At 44.8% G+C, this 20,331-nt stretch overlaps 1 protein-coding gene and 1 long non-coding RNA gene across 2 annotated transcripts in view; both read right to left on the bottom strand.

Moving 5' to 3' along the window:
* Nucleotides 1-6,071: 6,071 nt before the first annotated feature.
* LOC309553418 lies at nucleotides 6,072-7,011 on the bottom strand. The gene is made up of 2 exons (XR_014225163.1): nucleotides 6,609-7,011; nucleotides 6,072-6,517 (listed from the first exon to the last, which is right to left on the bottom strand). It is a non-coding gene; the product is annotated as an uncharacterized lncRNA (long non-coding RNA).
* A 46-nt stretch (nucleotides 7,012-7,057) lies between these two features.
* LOC309553413 (phospholipid scramblase 3-like) overlaps nucleotides 7,058-20,331 on the bottom strand; it is a 30,547-nt gene continuing 17,273 nt past the window's right edge. Inside the window, exons 2-8 of the mRNA XM_082254600.1 lie at nucleotides 19,468-19,521; nucleotides 17,388-17,419; nucleotides 16,293-16,473; nucleotides 14,237-14,398; nucleotides 10,685-10,846; nucleotides 7,797-7,935; nucleotides 7,058-7,120 (exon numbers count right to left, since the gene is read on the bottom strand). Of these exons, the coding sequence (XP_082110726.1) occupies nucleotides 7,876-7,935; nucleotides 10,685-10,846; nucleotides 14,237-14,398; nucleotides 16,293-16,473; nucleotides 17,388-17,419; nucleotides 19,468-19,515 (645 nt within the window). The 5' untranslated portion in view covers nucleotides 19,516-19,521 and the 3' untranslated portion in view covers nucleotides 7,058-7,120; nucleotides 7,797-7,875. The remainder of the gene's footprint in view (nucleotides 7,121-7,796; nucleotides 7,936-10,684; nucleotides 10,847-14,236; nucleotides 14,399-16,292; nucleotides 16,474-17,387; nucleotides 17,420-19,467; nucleotides 19,522-20,331) is intronic.

The following is a 20,331-nucleotide window of genomic DNA, read 5'->3' on the forward strand; positions in this document are numbered from 1 at the left end:
TCTGTTAGCAATGATTTTAAAGAGCAGTTTAGAATCTAGATTGAGGAGGGAAATAGGTAGGTAGGACCCTGGATCTGTCAGGTCTCTACCCTGGTTTGGGATAAGTTTGATGTGTGCTTGCAGACCAGTAGGTAAATAAGAGTGACCGTCAGGGATATTTTGAAATACAGATTGAAGAGTCAGTGCCAGGGTGTCAAGCGTCGATTTGTAGAAGTCAGGTGTATAACCATCAGGGCCCGGAGCTTTACCTGGGGACAAGGCTTTAACAGTCTTACAGATTTCATCCATGGGTAGCTAGAAGCGAGTCAGTGATAAAGGGGAGGGAAACTTCGTCTAGAAATTGCTTAGCAAGGGGTTCATTAATTGGGTCTTTCCCGTATAACGTGGCATTGAATTGCTTCGGAATTGAGTTGACGTCTTTAGGGGTATCAACCAAATTGCCCAGATTACCTCTCAATTTTGCGATGTGGGCGGGGGGTATGGGGGCCTTTGCAAAGTCGTGCTAGTAATTTCCCTGGTTTATTGCCAATTTTATTGTACTTGAGATCTAGAAAATATCTGTGAATTTTCTCCTGTGCCCCTGCCTATAAGTCGAATCGGTCTTTGGCCTTACGCCAATCTTCTCTATGTTCATGCGAGTTATGAATGGCCAGTGAAGCCTGTGACAGGCGCAGAGATTTACTCGCCTCCAGATATTCTTTTTGGATCTTCTTCTTATGGTTAGAGGCACACAAGATTATTTTACCCCTCAGTACCGCCTTTCCTGTTTCCCAAAAGGGAATAGGGTTATTGATATGCTCGCAGTTTGTGTCAGTGTATAACTCCCAGGCGTCCTTGATAATTAGCCTGAGTGTTTCCTCTTGTGCCAAGTACCAGGGGAACCACCATGTCTTCAAGGGAGTCCGGGGCGATAAACCTAAGAGCGTGACTGAGATTGGTAAATGGTCAGAGATGACCATGTCGTGGAGACAGGAGTCCGAAGCTTTGTTCAGAAGAGGGTTTAGGAAGGAGTAGTCGATCCTGGAGAGTGAATTATGTGGTGGGGAGAAAAAGGTTTACAGTATTCTCTGTCTGTAGGATGCAATATCCTCTAAATGTCTAGAAGTTGCAGACTGTCTGACAACTGCAATAGGTGAGATGTAGTCTGCGGGGATTGCATTGTGGTTCGGTGGGCGTCTGGGGATCTGTCTTCCTGTGTGTTTAAAACCAAATTAAAATCCCCTGCTACCATAGAGGGTAAATGGATATGGGGGGCTAAGTGGGACATCAGCTTTTGAAAAAACTGTTTGGTAGGGGAATTGGGAGCATATACCGTCATCAAAGTCCATTCCTGGTTACATATCCACAAGTGAGCTGTGAAGATTCGACCTTCATTATCAGCATGTGTCTGTAGTATTTCACAAGGAAGATTTTTATGTATTAGGAAAAGGACCCCTGCTTTGCCTTTCAAAGCAGGAGATCCAGTAACCTGCCCTACCCACAATTTACGCATGCGAAGGAAGTCAGTGGTGGTAAGGTGTGTTTCCTGTAGAACCACTATATCCGCTTTCAGACGTTTTAGATGTCTAAGAATTGCCATACATTTGTTGGGTGATCTCAATCCTTTTACATTCCATGAAATAACTTTCATAAATTTAGTATCATGTCAGGGGGGCTTATTATCATGTTGGGGTACAGTGTGATGTCTATGAAGAGAAAGTGCGGGTCTTGGCCTAAAAGTAGTGTCTAAATGGTATGAAGGGGTAAGTGGAAAGAGAAAATAGTGAGAGATGGGGGTTGTGAGAGGGATAACTAAACGGTACATAGTCAGCAAGCTAATACAAAAGAAAAGGGTACAAACCCTGTGAAGGTCGTACTTCTCTTATTTCCACATGTAATACACCACTACAAGCAGCATTAACGGGGGAAGCTGTAATTCTTGCCCACATGCGGCGGGTGAGTCCCAGCAATAGTCAGATCAAGCAGACAGAGGAAGAACGGAGCCGGAAACAGCTCCGATGGTTAGAATTTGGGAGAGGCAGAATATGGCGTCCCGTGGTTATGCAGAACCTGTGCAAAAGGGGGAAAATAAGAAAAATCAAAAACAAATATCAAACGTAACAGACAACCATACTGGATGAAAGCCTAGAACAACGGGAGAAATTAACCGAGCTATTTAGCCCTACAAGGAGCCCCTGACAGCAGTGTATGGCCAGGTTTCTCTGCTAGGGGAAGACAAACTTGGATAATATTGGGGTTCTAATATAACATGTCAGCATGTAACATTGTTGCGGCTTAGGGAGCCAGAGAGACGCAGTTTCTTGGACGGATATTTTCTTGGGCTATGTTGATCTCTCGGGTTACCAGAGAGTTTCTTTGAAACCTCTTGGGGGAATAGTCGGCGAATATTTGCAGTTTGAATCCACCCAGTTGTAGAGATTTGGAGTTCCTGAACGATTTCAAAATGTTAATTCTGTCAGAGTAGTTCAAGTATCTAACAATGACTGGGCGAGGAGTGCGCCTTTCATTGGAGGGTGCTCCTAAACGGTGGACTCTTTCCCCAGGCCCTGGGTATGCGTGTAGCCCATATATTAGTTAGTGTATCCGCACTGAATGATTCTGGGAGGTCTATTACTCGCAGATTATTACACCTCGATTGATTTTTCCAAGTGATCCAATTTGTCCAATATGTATTGCTGCGTCTGTTTAGTCTGTTGTTCTGTGGTAAAGGAATGTTGCACCTCATCTTCTATCTCTGAGACTCTGTGCTCCAGCTCCGAGGGCAGCATGGCATGCTCACCTTACTGCTTCCTCAGCTGTGTGATCCCTGCTGCTATGGCTCTGTCCACAGCAGATGTTATGGTAGGGGACAAGAGAGCTGCCACTGCCTGAGCTATGCCTGCATATTGGTCTTTGGGAGGTGTTGTTGGCATGACTGCTGGCTGTGCTTGATCTTGAGGGGCTGACCGGCCATGGGAAGCATCCACTACGTCTGCCATGATGGCAGGAGTCGGGCCCTGTGAGGAGTGGTCTGTGCGGGCGCTCGTAGTGGCAGCAGGGGGGCCATGGAGCGCAAATTTGTCCATCCGCCAGCAGCCCCAGAAGTTTGTGTGACAGTAGGTAAAGGATCGAGACTCACCCACCGTACAGCAGGTCAGTTGTACCAATTTCATAGGCTGGATCAGCCGTAGCCGTTGCTTCACACTCCCTCACATGCGGCGCCGGAACCGGAAGTGCAGGGGAGGCTTCTGAGGATAGTTGCACTGTAGAGGAGGGTTCTGAGGATAGGCGCACTGCAGAGGAAGGTTCTGAAAAGCATAGCTGCACTGTAGGGGAGGGTTCTGAGAAGAACAGGTGCATTGCAAAGGAGGGTTCTGAGGATAAGTGCACTGCAGAGGAAGGTTCTGAAAAGCATAGCTTCACTGTAGGGGAGGGTTCTGAGAAGAACAGGTGCATTGCAAAGGAGGGTTCAGAGGATATGTGCACTGCAGAGGAGGGTTCTGAAAAATGTAGGTGCACTTCAGAGGAGGGTTCTGAGAAGGATAGGTGCACTGCAGGGGAGGGTTCTGAGAAGGATAACTGCACTGTAAGGGAGGGTTCTAAAAAGAACAGGTGCACTGCAGGGAAGGGTTCTGAGAAGGATAGATGCACTGCAGGGGATGGTAGTGAAAGGTGTTGGTGTACTGAAAGGGAGGGGACTGTGGATAATGGGTGCACTGCAGGGGAGAGGACTGAGAATGATAGGTGCACTACAGAGGAGGGTTCTGATAAGGATAGGTGCACTGCAGGGGAGGGTTCCTGAGAAGGACAGGTGCACTGCTGGGGAGGGGAGTGAGAGGTATTGGTGTACTGAAGGGGAGGGGACTGTGGTGGATGGGTGCACTGCAGGGGAGGGGACTGGGAAAGATACTGAAAGTGGCCTTTTCTTTGAAAGTGAACTCGTCACAAACCCGGGCAGTCCCTTCTGAGTATACAATTAAATACCCAGAAACCTCCTTTAGTGGATGTGTTCTGTAGATCCAGACAGACTGACAGCTAAAGCAACATCTGGACTATTCCTATACCCTCCGCCTACACCTTACCAATCCTCCCTATTGGTTCCTAAATAATATGGGTGTCAAATTTTGTATGTCACTCCCGGACAGACCCTTTGTTGATGCGCTTATCATCCTCTGCAGTGCATCCGGAAAGTATTCACTGGATTAGGCCCCGTTCACACTGGGGCGATCCGACTTCCCGGGCGACCTCCGAGAGTCGCCTCACAGGTCGCCCCAGTGTGAACGGAGACTTAAATTCATTATTTCCCTTAAAATTCCAAAAACAATCCCTCATAATGACAACATGAAAGAAGTTGGTTTGAAATCTTTGTTAATCTATTAAAAATAAAAAATGAAATAAATCCCATGTACATAAGTATTCACACCCTTTGCTCAATACTTTGGTGAAGCTCCTTTGGCACCAATTACAGCCTCCAGTATTTTTGAGTATGATGCTACAAGCTTGGCACTCCTATTTTTGTGCAGTTTCTCCCATTCTTCTTTGCAGGACCTCTTAAGCTCCATCAGGTTGGATAGGGGGGCATCGATGCACAGCCATGTTTTAGATCTCTCCAGAGATGTTCAAGTCTGGGCTCTGGCTGGACCACTCAAGGACATTCACAGAGTTGTCCCGTAGCCACTCCTTTGTTACCTTGGCTGTGTGCTTAGGGTCGTTGTCCTGTTGGAAGATGAACCTTCACCCCAGTCTGAGGTCCAGAGTGCTCTGGAGAAGGTTTTCATTAAGGATGTCTCTGTACATTGCTGCATTCATCTTTCCTTTGATCCTGACTAGTCTCCCAGTTCCTGTCACTGAAAAGCATCCCACAGCATGATGCTGCCACCACCATGCTTCACTGTAGGGATGGTATTGGCCAGGTGGTGAGCGGTGCCTGGTTTCTTCCAGACATGACGCTTAACATTCAAGCCAAAGAGTTCAATCTTTGTTTCATCAGACCAGAATTTTGTTTCTCATGGTCAGAGTCCTTCAGGTGTCTTTTGGCAAACTCCAGGTGTTGCTGTCATGTGCCTTTTACTGAGGAATGGCTTCCGTCTGACCACTCTATCATACAGGCCTAATTGGTGGAGTGCTGTAGAGATGGTTGTTCTGGAAGGTTCTCCTCTCTACACAGAGAAATGCTGGAGCTCTGTCAGAGTGACTATCAGGTTCTTGGTCACCTCCCTCACTAAGTCCCTCCTCCCCCGATCGCTCAGTTTGGCTGGGCGGCCCGCCCTAGGGAGAGTCCTGGTGGTTCCAAACTTCTTCCATTTACGGATGATGGAGGTCACTGTGCTCATTGGGACCTTCAATGCTGCAAAAATGTTTCTGTACCCTTCCCCCGATCTGTGCCTCCATACAATCCTGTCTCCGAGGTCTAAAGATAATTGCTTGGACTTCATGACTTGGTTTGTCCTCTGACATGCACTGTTACCTGTGGGACTTGATTTGGAAAGGCACACACCTGTCAATATAATGTCCAATCACCTGAATTTACCACAGGTGGACTCCAATCAAGTTGTAGTAACATCTTGATGGAGGATGATCAGTGTAACAAGACGCATCTGACCTCAATTCTAAATGTCATGGCAAAGGCTGTAAATTATTTTTGTGCTTGGGATTTTTTCGTTTTTTTTATTTTTAATAAATTTTCAAAAATTTCAAACATTTCTTTCGCATTGTCATTATGAGGGATTGTTTGTAGAATTTTAGGGAAAATAATGAATTTAATTAATTTTGGAATAAAGCTGTAACATAACATAATGTGGAAAAGTGAAGCGATGTGAATACTTTCCGGATGCACAGCGTTATTTCTGATATACCGCCCCCCTCGCCCCTTTAATCTCCTGCTGTTACCAGGCCCCTGGCATGCACACACACTGCAGGACAGAGGACCAAAATCTAGACTGTCCCCTCCGAATCGGGACTGTCCCCCCTCCTCTACATGTTTTAGTCTAAATAACAGGTTTTTCTTTTCATCATGTGGAGCAGCAATTGCACAAATTTTTATTTATTTATTCTGATCAAAACAAAACAAAAAAATATATATATACATATATAAAATATACAAATTTTCCTTTTATTAATCAGATCAATGACACATCATAGATGAATATGTTGGTTTTATTTTCAGCCAGCAGGTGGCGATCTAGTATTCTTTTCCTAGGTAAGCCTTCCATCCTTCTCAGTTGTGCTGAAGGAAATTCCCATTATTTACACAGTTCATATTTTCATTACAGCAGTGACTCCGCCCTCATCCCAGAACTGACTCCACCCTTATCCCAGCACTGACTCCGCCCTTATCACAACAGTGAATCCACCCTTATCACAGCACTGACTGCACCCTTATCACAGCACTGACTGCACCCTTATCACAGCACTGACCCCACCTTTATCACAGCACTGACTCCACCCTTATCACAGCACTGACTCCACCCTCATCCCAGAACTGACTCCACCCTTATCCCAGCACTGACTCCGCCCTTATCACAACAGTGAATCCACCCTTATCACAGCACTGACTGCACCCTTATCACAGCACTGACTCCACCTTTATCACAGCACTGACTCCACCCTCATCCCAGAACTGACTCCACCCTTATCCCAGCACTGACTCCGCCCTTATCACAACAGTGAATCCACCCTTATCACAGCACTGACTGCACCCTTATCACAGCACTGACTCCACCTTTATCACAGCACTGACTCCACCCTTATCACAGCACTGACCCCACCTTTATCACAGCACTGACTCCACCCTTATCACAGCAGTGAATACACCCTTATCACAGCACTGACCCCACCTTTATCACAGCACTGACTCCACCCTCATCACAGCACTGACTCCACCCTCATCACAGCACTGACTCCACCCTCATCACAGCACTGACTTCTCCCTTATTGTATGATAGGAAGTTTCAATCAGACAGACGAGTCTCAAAGCAAGCAGTTATACTGTGTGGTCTCTTTAGCTAAGACACAGAGCTCTGGGGGTCCTTTGTTATGTGTGATATTATATATAATAAAATTGACCCCACACCCTTTTCCCTTGTAGGGTTCTCAGATAATTAGGAAAGTTAAAACCAGAGCATCTTCATACATTCTGTTCATTCTATGTATGACAAAAATTATCCTCAGCCAAAGCCCCCTATAGGGGGAGGTGCCACATCCTGGGAGAGCAAATACAACAAAAGAAAGGGGTTGGGACTTTGAAGGCACTCAGAGTAGTATAAAACAGGTAGAGATATAAGGTTTTTTAGATAAAATGTCAAAATTTTATTAAATAACAGTAGGGGTCTAAAAACAACAAGATATTGAACATGTACATAGAATATAGGCAGGCAGAAAATACAATACAGTACAGCTACAGAGACGTGCAATTGGATTCAATATCAAATACCCAACATACATAGAAGTATGTTAGGAACAATTAGATATATATAATTAGATATATCTAATTGTTCCTAACATACTTCTATGTTTCTATTATAGAAATTTATGTGAAATATTTTATATTACCCCTGAAGAAGAAGCGAACAGCTTCGAAACGCGTTGGGTATTTGATTGTGAATCTAATTGCACGTCTCTGTAGCTGTACTGTATTGTATTTTCTGCCTGCCTATATTCTATGTACATGTTCAATATCTTGTTGTTTTTAGACCCCTACTGTTATTTAATAAAATTTTGACATTTTATCTAAAAAACCTTATATCTTTACCTGTTTTATACTACTCTGAGTGCCTTCAAAGTCCCAACCCCTTAGGGGAACCCCTTTCTTTTGTTGTATTCTATGTATGACAGGTACATATTTCATATGATCCATTATAAAAGAAAAGTCCATGGATTGGCTGGGATATCCTCCAATCAGTGATTGCTCGCAGCTTGGGACTGTTGTTGGCGCCTGCGCTCTTCAATCAGAAGGTCCTGAAAGAAACAGAGGAGTTCCGGTCACCTGATATAAATATCCAATAACTTCCAAATGTCAACTTTAGGGGGTTTTAATCTAAAGGAAAAATTGTGTTTCTTTTTGATGGAACAGGGCAGGGTTGGACCCTCTGTCAGGATGGTGACTGTCCCCCGTGAGGAGATTCTCTCCCCCCCCCCCCAAATTTGTCCTGGTAAAGTGATGGGAAAATCCCATATTTTGAGTTGTCACCAGAAAAGGAAAAGAGAGGAATCACATAATGGGGACACCAGTTCTGGTGACAACTGTCTCAGATACAGTAAGTGTACAGAGGACACAAGACAAAGACCACAGGAAGTGTACAGAGGACACAGGACAGATAACACAGGAAGTGTACAGAGGACATGGGACAGATAACACAGGAAGTGTACAGAGGACACAGGACAGATAACACAGGAAGTATACAGAGGACACAGGACAAAGACCACAGGAAGTGTACAGAGGACACAGGAAGTGTACAGAGGACACGGGACAGATAACACAGGAAGTGTACAGAGGACACAAGACAAAGACCACAGGAAGTGTACAGAGGACAGGGGACAGATAACACAGGAAGTGTACAGAGGACACGGGACAGATAACACAGGAAGTGTACAGAGGACACGGGACAGATAACACAGGAAGTGTACAGAGGACACGGACAGATAACACAGGAAGTGTACAGAGGACACGGGACAGATAACACAGGAAGTGTACAGAGGACACGGGACAGATAACACAGGAAGTGTACAGAGGACACGGGACAGATAACACAGGAAGTGTACAGAGGACATGGGACAGATAACACAGGAAGTGTACAGAGGACACGGGACAGATAACACAGGAAGTGTACAGAGGACACGGGACAGATAACACAGGAAGTGTACAGAGGACACGGGACAGATAACACAGGAAGTGTACAGAGGACACGGGACAGATAACACAGGAAGTGTACAGAGGACACGGGACAGATAACACAGGAAGTGTACAAAGGACACGGGACAGATAACACAGGAAGTGTACAGAGGACACGGGACAGATAACACAGGAAGTGTACAGAGGACACGGGACAGATAACACAGGAAGTGTACAGAGGACACGGGACAGATAACACAGGAAGTGTACAGAGGACACGGGACAGATAACACAGGAAGTGTACAGAGGACACGGGACAGATAACACAGGAAGTGTACAGAGGACACGGGACAGATAACACAGGAAGTGTACAGAGGACACAGGACAGATAATACAGGAAGTGTACAGAGGACACGGGACAGATAATACAGGAAGTGTACAGAGGACACGGGACACATAACACAGGAAGTGTACAGAGGACACGGGACACATAACACAGGAAGTGTACAGAGGACACAGGACAGATAACACAGGAAGTGTACAGAGGACACGGGACAGATAACACAGGAAGTGTACAGAGGACACGGGACAGATAACACAGGAAGTGTACAGAGGACACGGGACAGATAACACAGGAAGTGTACAGAGGACACGGGACAGATAACACAGGAAGTGTACAGAGGACACGGGACAGATAATACAGGAAGTGTACAGAGGACACGGGACACATAACACAGGAAGTGTACAGAGGACACAGGACAGATAACACAGGAAGTGTACAGAGGACACGGGACAGATAACACAGGAAGTGTACAGAGGACACGGGACAGATAATACAGGAAGTGTACAGAGGACACGGGACAGATAACACAGGAAGTGTACAGAGGACACGGGACACATAACTTAGGAAGTGTACAGAGGACACGGGACAGATAATACAGGAAGTGTACAGAGGACACGGGACACATAACACAGGAAGTGTACAGAGGACACGGGACAGATAATACAGGAAGTGTACAGAGGACACAGGACAGATAACACAGGAAGTGTACAGAGAACACGGGACAGATAACACAGGAAGTGTACAGAAGACACGGGACACATAACACAGGAAGTGTACAGAGGACACGGGACAGATAACACAGGAAGTGTACAGAAGACACGGGACACATAACACAGGAAGTGTACAGAAGACACGGGACACATAACACAGGAAGTGTACAGAGGACACGGGACAGATAACACAGGAAGTGTACAGAGGACACGGGACACATAACACAGGAAGTGTACAGAGGACACGGGACAGATAATACAGGAAGTGTACAGAGGACACGGGACACATAACACAGGAAGTGTACAGAGGACACAGGACAGATAACACAGGAAGTGTACAGAGGACACGGGACAGATAACACAGGAAGTGTACAGAGGACACGGGACAGATAATACAGGAAGTGTACAGAGGACACGGGACACATAACACAGGAAGTGTACAGAGGACACGGGACACATAACACAGGAAGTGTACAGAGGACACGGGACAGATAACACAGGAAGTGTACAGAGGACACGGGACAGATAATACAGGAAGTGTACAGAGGACACGGGACAGATAACACAGGAAGTGTACAGAGGACACGGGACACATAACACAGGAAGTGTACAGAGGACACGGGACAGATAACACAGGAAGTGTACAGAGGACACGGGACAGATAACACAGGAAGTGTACAGAAGATACGGGACAGATAACACAGGAAATGTACAGAAGACACGGGAAAGATAACACAGGAAATGTACAGAAGACACGGGACACATAACACAGTGTTATCTCAATCCTCACACACATTGCAGTGTTTTAAGGCTCAGACTCACAATGAGCAAGGTGCAGGCCATCAGCATGGCTTTCATTGAGACATGGAGGTCTATCGGGAAATTGATAGCATAGTTGTCTTTATAGCTGAATATCTCCTTGGATAACCCCCGCCACACACGTGTGATGACCCCAATTTGTGTGGTTTTGTCAGCAGATAGAACCTGGAGAGAGAAGACAGGGGATAATGATGACCACCGGAGTGTCTACATGGAGAACCTCAACCATAAGAGGTGAGGACATCACACTTTTCCTATATAAAAGTTTAAATATTACAGTTCCTCTTCCCAGTAAACTCTCCAAATATATCTGAAACTGCATATACTGGACTAAGTGTGAAACTGTAACGCTCTGGGGTTTGATTTAGTGAACTGGATTTGCAGATGCAGAATTTCCACTCAGTAGTCTTGTAGAGATGTGTTGAATCACCTTATCCAACTCTCCTGACTCATCATAGTGGCTCAGCCCGCTTCAGTATGCACATACACAATCACTCAGATAAGATGTTGCTGGAGTGATAGATATCTATGCAATAGTATTGAGGTGATATACTGAAGGAATAGGCTTGAGTAGTGATAGCAATTAATGATAGGCACTCAGGTAGTAATGTTGCAGGAGCGGTAGCAGATGGTGATAGATAGTATGCAGGAGGGTTAGCAATCATGTACAAGTAACAGGTGGTAGGGGATAGCAGATGAAGTGTACAGGAGATGCTAAGTTAATGCAAGGATATAAGTTACAGGTGGTAGTAGGCTCAAGAGCTAGCAATCTAAGTAACGATGCAGGTGATAGATATTGTAGTGCATATATCCTAGAGTTTAGCAACAGTTCTTAATATGCAAGAATGGATAGCATGACTCGATAGGAAGGGATCCCCTGCGGGGTACTTATCACTAGCTGGTAAGCGAGGTAAAGGATCAGGTAGCGAGGCTCCGGTCAATCCAGGTATAGGAAGATAGCTGGAGGATTCGGCAGCGTCAGACAGGGATGTATAATGAGCGGTTGCACCAACACCTTGTGAGTGCACAGCGTCGGTTGAAATAGCCGCTCAGAGGGGCGCCTAGTGATGACGTCATCAGATGTTAAAGAGACATGCAGCTATATGCGTTCTACCTACCTGAATGGTGGAACGCAATGTGGAAGTAAGAGGCTAGAAAGGTACTGAAAGTACCAGGATCTTACAGAAACTTTCCATAAAGGATTCCCATACCTCATAATTATCCCATTTTGGGGAGACGCATTCAGTTTTATAGAGCCCCTCCCCCATTAATTAATCTCTCCTTTCTAAAATCTCTCAGAGCAATGTCCATGAGTAAGACTGCTTCCCTCCTTTATAAATCTCCATACTTCCTTCTCCTCCCTTTCACACAATGAAGGACATTATAATGTTGGAGAAGAAGGTTAAAGCTGACGAGTTAAAGTCAAAAATCTTCATTTTGGAAGATTTCCCCTCTATTCCTCTATTCTCAACTCAATGTTTTGGTATTCATAACATTTTCTTGACTTTGCCATTAACATGTTTCCTGTGGTGGAGGTGACTGCAACTTTTTACTGATTATCTTCAATGGACATCATTCCAAAAAGTACCAAACCTGAAGGTTCAGAGGTGACCAGAATGGTGAACAACACAGAGAACTGGAAAGTGCATTCTGGCAATTGAATATGACTGTACTATATAACACAAATATTTCTGGATCCCTGACCATCACACCTATATGAGCTTGTTGAACATCCCATTCCAAAACCATAACCTTTAAAATGGAGTTGCACCCCACCCCCACATTCAAGGCTATTAAAATGGAGTTGCTCCCTTCCCCCCATGACCATCAATATGGAATTTTCCCACTCCCTCCATGGCCAGTAATATGGAATTATCCCACTTTCTCCATGATATGTAATATGGAATTATTACCCTCTCTCCACAGCCATTTAATATGGAGTTACCCCTCCCCCAAGGGACATCAATATGGAATTACCCCCCTCTTTCCATGGCCCTTAATATGGAATCATCCCACTCTCTCCATGGCCAGTAATATGGAATTATCCCACTTTCTCCATGATATGTAATATGGAATTATTAACCTCTCTCCACAGCCATTTAATATGGAGTTACCCATCCCCTCCCCAAGGGACATCAATATGGAATTACCCCCCCCCTTTCCATGGGCATTAATATGGAATCATCCCACTCTCTCCATGGCCAGTAATATGGAATTATCCCCCTCTCTCCATGGCCAGTAATATGGAATGATCCCACTCTCTCCATGGCCATTAATATGGAATTATCCCACTCTCTCCATGGCCAGTAATATGGAATTATCCCCCTCTTTCCATGGCCATTAATATGGAATCATCCCACTCTCTCCATGGCCAGTAATATGGAGTTGCCCCTTTGTGGCTATACCTCCTCTACTCTTCTGGGAAATCTTTCCACAAGATTTTGAAGGGTGTCTGTGGAAATTTGTGCATGTTGGTAAAGTCAGTCCATAATGTTGGATGAGAAGACCTGGCTCACCATCAGTGCTCCAATTCATCCCAAAGGTGTTCAGTAGGGTTGAGTTCAGGGCACTTGTGTTCCTACACACCAAACTGGTCAAACTACATCTCTATGGGGCTGGCTTTGTACACAGGGGTACAGTCATGCTGGAACATAAGAGGGTCTTCCCCAAACTGTTACCACAAGGTTGGAAGAACACAATTGTAATTGTATTATACAGTGCCTTTTACCATGTATTATTAACAGGACCCTTTACTGGAGACACCTAAATGCAATCATTTATTGAGGTTTCAAGTACAACTGACCATATAACATACATACAATGGGGAACAGGGATGGACTGGAACACAATAGATGGGGTAACCGGTAACAAGTGACCACAGCAGGTAGTGGGACAGGTCAGGAACTTGAGTTAAATGCTGTCCTGACAGCAAGGCTGGGTGGAGTTATAATCTCTCCCAGTAGTCATAATCAATTCACAATCAATGTTTTTAAGCCAGCTGCATGGAGACTTCACCTGGAGGCTACAGGACTTGGACACCTATTTATAATGGAGAGTGGACCGCATATTCTCTGCAGGGCTGTGCACACCACAGCCAACATTCTCCAGCCCATTCATTAAATGAAGGCTGCAGTGCATAGTCTACAGTAATACACAGATTGCTCTATTATACAGCAGAGAGAGCTCTTACAGAACTGCTCATGCCCACTAGCTGCTGTTGGTTGTTGCCTTGCGCTATAACATTTCAAGAATAATCAACTTGTTCTTTACTTCCCAGCTAAGGCTACAAATGTTGTTAACAAATAAGACTCCAAAAAACCCATGAAGGCATTTAAAATGTTTTTGTAGTTTTTAAATCTGAGTCGTTATAAAAATGGGGGATTTGTGTGGAAAATGAATGGTGAAGATGTTTCTCCTCCTTTCCATGGACAACAAAACAAGAGAAGGCCACAGTGGGCAGGAAGCATGACAGATATTCAGACCTCAGCCACACGCCATTTTCTACAAGTATTATTTCTAAAGAAGAATGCATTTCATACTTGATGATAGACTGACCTTATAATGGAGGTCAGACATAAAGCCTTCCCCCCATCCTGGACCTTTCACTTTCAGACAAACAAGTCCTGATGGATCCAAGATGTCGAAGCTTAAGGAAAAACTTGACCACTCTTTGATTATGTAGCCGAGGAGCTCCCCGGAGGAACTGGAGACCTGCAACTATAATAATACATTGTCACACGAGGTTGTCTAATAAGTTTGGTCACCATATCCAGAACTGTACTTGGACTTTCCAGAAAGTTTATTTCGGCCCGTTACTTGTCCTAAAGAAAAGGAACATATATAACCAGCTTTAGTGGAACACATCTTGTAACCAGCTCCACCTAGATGACCATTATTTTTTATATTTCATCAGTTTCTATAGTCCACAAAGTTGTGCATTAGTTCTCACCAGTCTCAGAGGACCATATATTGTATCACAACAGTCCTAGAGGCCTGTGCCTTGGACTTCCTACCGGTCCAAGAGGTCCATGGCTTTCATATTACCAGCTCTATATACTTGTGCTTTATATCTAACTAGTCTTAGAAGACCAAGACTTTTGTCATCAAAGCTTTAGTGCCTCAGGTTTTAGCTCACCAGTTGATGAAGATCATCCAACTAGCTAACCATACATCATATCTACTGTAACTAGTCCTAGAGGACCGTACCTATATAACACCAGTCAGAGGATCATGTCTTGAATCTTACCTAAGAAGTAAATATCTTGTATTTTCCAATACCCTGATTTCCGCTGTTATATCTTAAAAGTTATGAGTCTTAGAGGGCAGTGTCTTTTATCTCACCAATCCTAGAGGTCCACGTCTTGTATCTCACCAGTCTTAGAGGGCCATGTCTTGTATCTCAATAATCCTAGAAGGCCATGTCTTGTATCTCACCAGTCTTAGAGGGCCATGTCTTGTATCTCAATAATCCTAGAAGGCCATGTCTTGTATCTCACCAGTCCTAGAGGGCCATGTCTTGTATCTCAATAATCCTAGAAGGCCATGTCTTGTATCTCACCAGTCTTAGAGGGCCATGTCTTGTATCTCAATAATCCTAGAAGGCTATGTATTGTATCTCAATAATCCTAGAAGGCCACGTCTTGTATATCACCAGTCCTAAAGGGCCATTTCTTGTATCTCAATAATCCTAGAAGGCCATGTCTTGTATCTCACCAGTCTTAGAGGGCCATGTCTTGTATCTCAATAATCCTAGAAGGCCATGTCTTGTATCTCACAGAGGTCCACGCCTTGAACCAAAATCCCTACCCCTATCAAGGCATACAGCCTAGGTGGCCTGGAAAGGTTTAAAACATACCAGGCAACATGCCCTTCAGACCAAAGAAAAATGGTGTTTGTCCTCAAAATCCATACCAGGCTCCTATCCTAAATATGGGTCTCATATAGATTTTTAATGGGATTCCCCTAAAAAATCATATCTAGCCATACATTCTACTGGCCAGGAAAAGGGGACAGTGGTTGTGCACCCCCTTCCTCTGGTATCATACCAGGCAACATGCCCTTAACATTGGGAGAGTACCTTGCAAGGAAGGGGGCCTGTGACAAGGCATCTTGTTCCCTTGTTCCTGGGGACAAGGGCCTCATTACCCCATCCCTAGCCCAGTGGATAAAGGGATCTGCAAATAATCCTAGAGGTCCATGCCTTGTATGTTACCATAGGGTTGTATCGTATAAGAAATGGGACATAGACATGGGACATACAATGTATGCTACTAAAAGGGTTGTCACTGATCTCACAGGTCCACTCTGTGTGGCTAATCAGTGTTTCACACCTTGATATCACAGCTACAGCAGCCAGGAAAGGGGGGCAGTGAAGGTCTGTGGCAAGGCACCTTGTCACCATGTTGTTGCTGACAAGAGCCTCATCACCACATTCATGGCCCAGTGGATGTAGGGGTCTGCAACTAGTTCTAGAGTTCCATGTCTTGTATGTTATTAGAGGGTTGTAGCTTATGGGAAATGAGCCTAGACACGGAGCTTACAATCACTGCTACTTAAAGGATTGTCACTCATTTCACAGGTCTCCACTGTATGGCAAGTCAGTGTTTCATACCTTGGTGTCACAGTTACAGCACTCTGAAGGCACAAGAAGGTTGAGGACATTATATCCTTGGGTGTTGGTAACCCTGCAATCAATTCGAGGACCACAACACTCCCGCTGCTCAGCGGCTTGGTACACAAGTTGGCCATCGGTGCCATAAAAATCATATGTATTATAGCTCTGGAATATACCGCTCCCTGAAATGACAGAATTATAAGAAGAATTTATTGAATGAGATCAATAGTGTCTGGGATTCTGCAATAATCAACTAAAATAGATGCAATGTTTCTCATCTTCTGTTTCTATTATCCAAATATCTGAAGAAACACAGAATATATCAAATGTTATGTCCTTCTTTGGTAATACATCCTACTGGTGGGAGGAGCTAGGTAAGAAATGAACACTACAGCTCCACCTGCTGGCACGCTCTTTAAATAATCAATATAAAATCGAATGCAAAATATTTAGCAAAAGAAACATTCTATGTAAAACAAAACTATTAATGGGTTATATCTGGAGTTCTAATCAGCTCTGCCAGTAAGAGCAGTAAGAAAAGTTCTCAGTTAGCCCCCTTTCACCTGGTTTTTCTGATCAGCTCCCTGTCAGTTTTTCAGGCGGACCTGATCAGATGCTCCTTGTACCTCTATGGAGCAGCGGATGTCAGCTGACACCCCGCTGCTATCCGATCTGATGTGGTCTGTGAAATCCAGAGGGATGGAAACCCTATTTTCCAACAGTCTGGAGGATCAGATCAGATAGGATCGGATGAAAAAGGACAGGCAGTCTGTTTTCATCCGATCTCCCATAGAGTGGAGCTGGGATCTGACAGCTCCGTCTCTGCATAGTAAGCGGAGATGGACCTGTCATCCGCCTGCTCAGCGGGGATAGTTGGGTGGATCCTTGCTGAGCAAAACGGAGTACGCCGGGCGGAAAGCTTGTGTGGAAGGACCCTTAAACTGATAATTTCATTGTACATAAGAAGGAAAGACTCGCTACACTTGTAGTGGATCCTGGTAATTGGTGGAAGACTAATTGAGACCGGGAGCAAAGGAAGGAATAGTGGAAGAAGGAAATATTCAAGTTTAAAAAATAAAAAAATAACAGCACTTACTCGTCTCTTTCATGAAGAGTCCATTGACCTGTTAAACAGAACAAAGATGAGTCAACAGCATATTCCTAGTTACCATAACCAATGCCAACAATCCCATATTCATCAATACTACCATGTCTAATAGGAGTTTGGGGCAAATAGAGGGGTTCAGGGAAGGGAATCCCTGGGGGGGAGGGTCACTGGGAAGAGTAGACAGGTGCCTGGGGTGATAGGATGGGAGTCTGTAGTGATGGATGGGTGTCAGGGCTGAGTTGATGAGTGCCTAGGGTGATGGGGTTGGAGTATGGGGTGAATCATGGGTGTCAGGGATGAGTAAATGGGTACCTAGGGTGATAGAATTGGAGTCTTGGGAGATAGATAGGTATTAGGGTTGAGTATTTGGGTCCCTAGGGTAATGGAATGGGAGCCTGGAGTTATGAATGGGTGGCAGGGTTAGGTAGATGTGTTGCTAGAGATGGAATGGGAGTTTGGGGTGAGGGATGGGTGTCAGGGTTGAGTAGATGGGTTTCTAAGGTGATGGAATGTAAGGCTAGGGTAATAGATGGGTTTAAGGGTTAAGAAAATGGTTGTCTAGGATGATGGGATGGGAGCCTGGAGTTATGAATGGGTGGCAGGGTTAGGTAGATGTGTTGCTAGAGATGGAATGGGAGTTTGGGGTGAGGGATGGGTGTCAGGGTTGAGTAGATGGGTTTCTAAGGTGATGGAATGTAAGGCTAGGGTAATAGATGGGTTTAAGGGTTAAGAAAATGGTTGTCTAGGATGATGGGATGGGAGCCTGGAGTTATGAATGGGTGGCAGGGTTAGGTAGATGTGTGGCTAGAGATGGGATGGGAGTCTGGGGTGATGGATGGGTGGCAAGGATAAGTAGATGTGTGGCTAGAGATGGGATGGGAGTCTGGAGTGATAGATGGATATTAGGGTTGAGTATTAGGGTCCATAGGGTGATGGAATGGGAGTCTGGAGTAATAGGTGGCTAGAGATGAGATGGGAGTCTGGGGTGATGGATGGGTGTCAGGGTTGAGTAGATGGGTTCCTAAGGTGATGGAATGGGAGTCTGGGGTAATGGATGGGTTTAAGGGTTAAGTAAATGGTTGTCTAGGATGATGGGATGGGAGTTTGGGGTGATAGATGGGTGTCAGGGTTGAGCAGATAGGTTCCTAGGATGATGGGATGGGATTCGGGGGTGATGGATGGGTGTCAGAGTTGAGTGGATGGGTGCCTAGGCTGATGGAATGGGAGTTTGGGGTGAGGGATGGGTGTCAGGGTTGAGTAGATGGGTTCCTAAGGTAATGGATGGGTTTAAGGGTTAAGTAAGAGAACAAGGGTTTGTTGTATGGGCGCTTCCGCGGAATACAGCAGGCTTTAAGTGAGACACTGCACTTCGGCAGGAGAGAAGCTGCTCTGAAAGTGATACAGATAAAAAGACAAGACAAGACAGATCTCTGCTATGCCCATGTCACATTTACTAAATGTGAGTGCTTTTATACATTTAACCTAATAAATACTCAGAGCCTACTGCACTTAGAGGCGCCTTGTCTTTTTATCTTTATCTTTAAGGGTTAAGTAAATGGTTGTCTAGGGTGATGGGATGGGTGTCAGGGTTGAGTGGATGGGTGCCTAGGCTGATGAAATGGGAGTTTGGGGTGAGGGATAGGTGTCAGGGTTGAGTAGATGGGTTCCTAAGGTGATGGAATGGGAGTCTGGGGTAATGGATGGGTTTAAGGGTTAAGTAAATGGCTGTCTAGGATGATGGGATGGGAGCCTGGGGTGATGGATGGGTGTCAGGGTTGAGCAGATAGGTTCTTAGGAGGATGGGGTGCAAGTCTGGGGTGATGGATTGGTGTCAGGGTTGAGTAGATGGGTGCCTAGGATGATGGGGTGCGAGTCTGGGGTGATGGATGGGTGTCAGGGTTGGGCAGATAGGTTCTTAGGAGGATGGGATGGGAGTCTGGGGTGATGGATGGGTGTCAGGGTTGAGTAGATGGGTGCCTAGGGTGATGGAAACTGCTGTTGCCTTAAATATAATGTGTGGGGCTGTAATCTGCCCTCCATACAGGTACTCTTTACATGTCTCACCTGAAGAAGATATTCCAGTCCGGGTGGAGCAACAGGAAATCCGGCCATAATACCCTGCAACATATAATAAAGATCAATAGGTTTATGAGTAACCTTGGCAGGAAATTAGGAGTAAAGCAATGCCCTGGTGGTCACTGGGACAGGAAGAAGGGGATAACAAATACTCAGAAAAAGTCAGTGGGGGAAGGGGGGTCTAGAAGTTCCCCTTTTACTCTAAACTGGTGAGCTGTAAAGATTTTGAACCAATGGGAAATATTGGATTTTGCAGTTTGTCGCACACAAATTTTTGGCTTGACAGGTTTGGTATCTACTTACTCAACAAAATCCGATCTCTATCTCTATGGGGCTTACAATGTTCGTCTTCATTATAATACATTTTAGTAAATATTTTACTGAAAAGATGGATTTGATCATTAGCTGTGTGAATATTGTTTTTCTACCGGCCTGCTTTTAGAAAATTTGGCAAGTTTTGGGAGGAGGAAGGAGTTAAGTAATTTTAAGACCAAAAATGCGCATTTTAACCACTTTACCCCCAGCCCTATTTCGGACACTTTTTGTTCACAAGTTAAAACCAGTATTTTTTCCTAGAAAACTACTTAGAACCCCCAAACATTATATATATTTTTTTAGAAAAGACTCTGGAGAATAAAATGTCGGTCATTGCTAAATTTTTTGTCACGCGGTATTTGCGCAGCGGTCTTTAAAACTCCATTTTTTTGGAAAAAATTTGAAAAATCACATTTCACTGCATTTAAAAAATACTAAACAGTAAAGTTAGCCCATTTTTTTGTATATTGTGAAAGATGATGTCACGCCGAGTAAATAGATACCCAACATGTTACGGTTTAAAATTGCACCCCCCCC

Source organism: Pelophylax lessonae, assembly GCF_965119305.1.
Source record: "Pelophylax lessonae genome assembly, chromosome: 4".
NCBI lineage: Eukaryota > Metazoa > Chordata > Amphibia > Anura > Ranidae > Pelophylax > Pelophylax lessonae.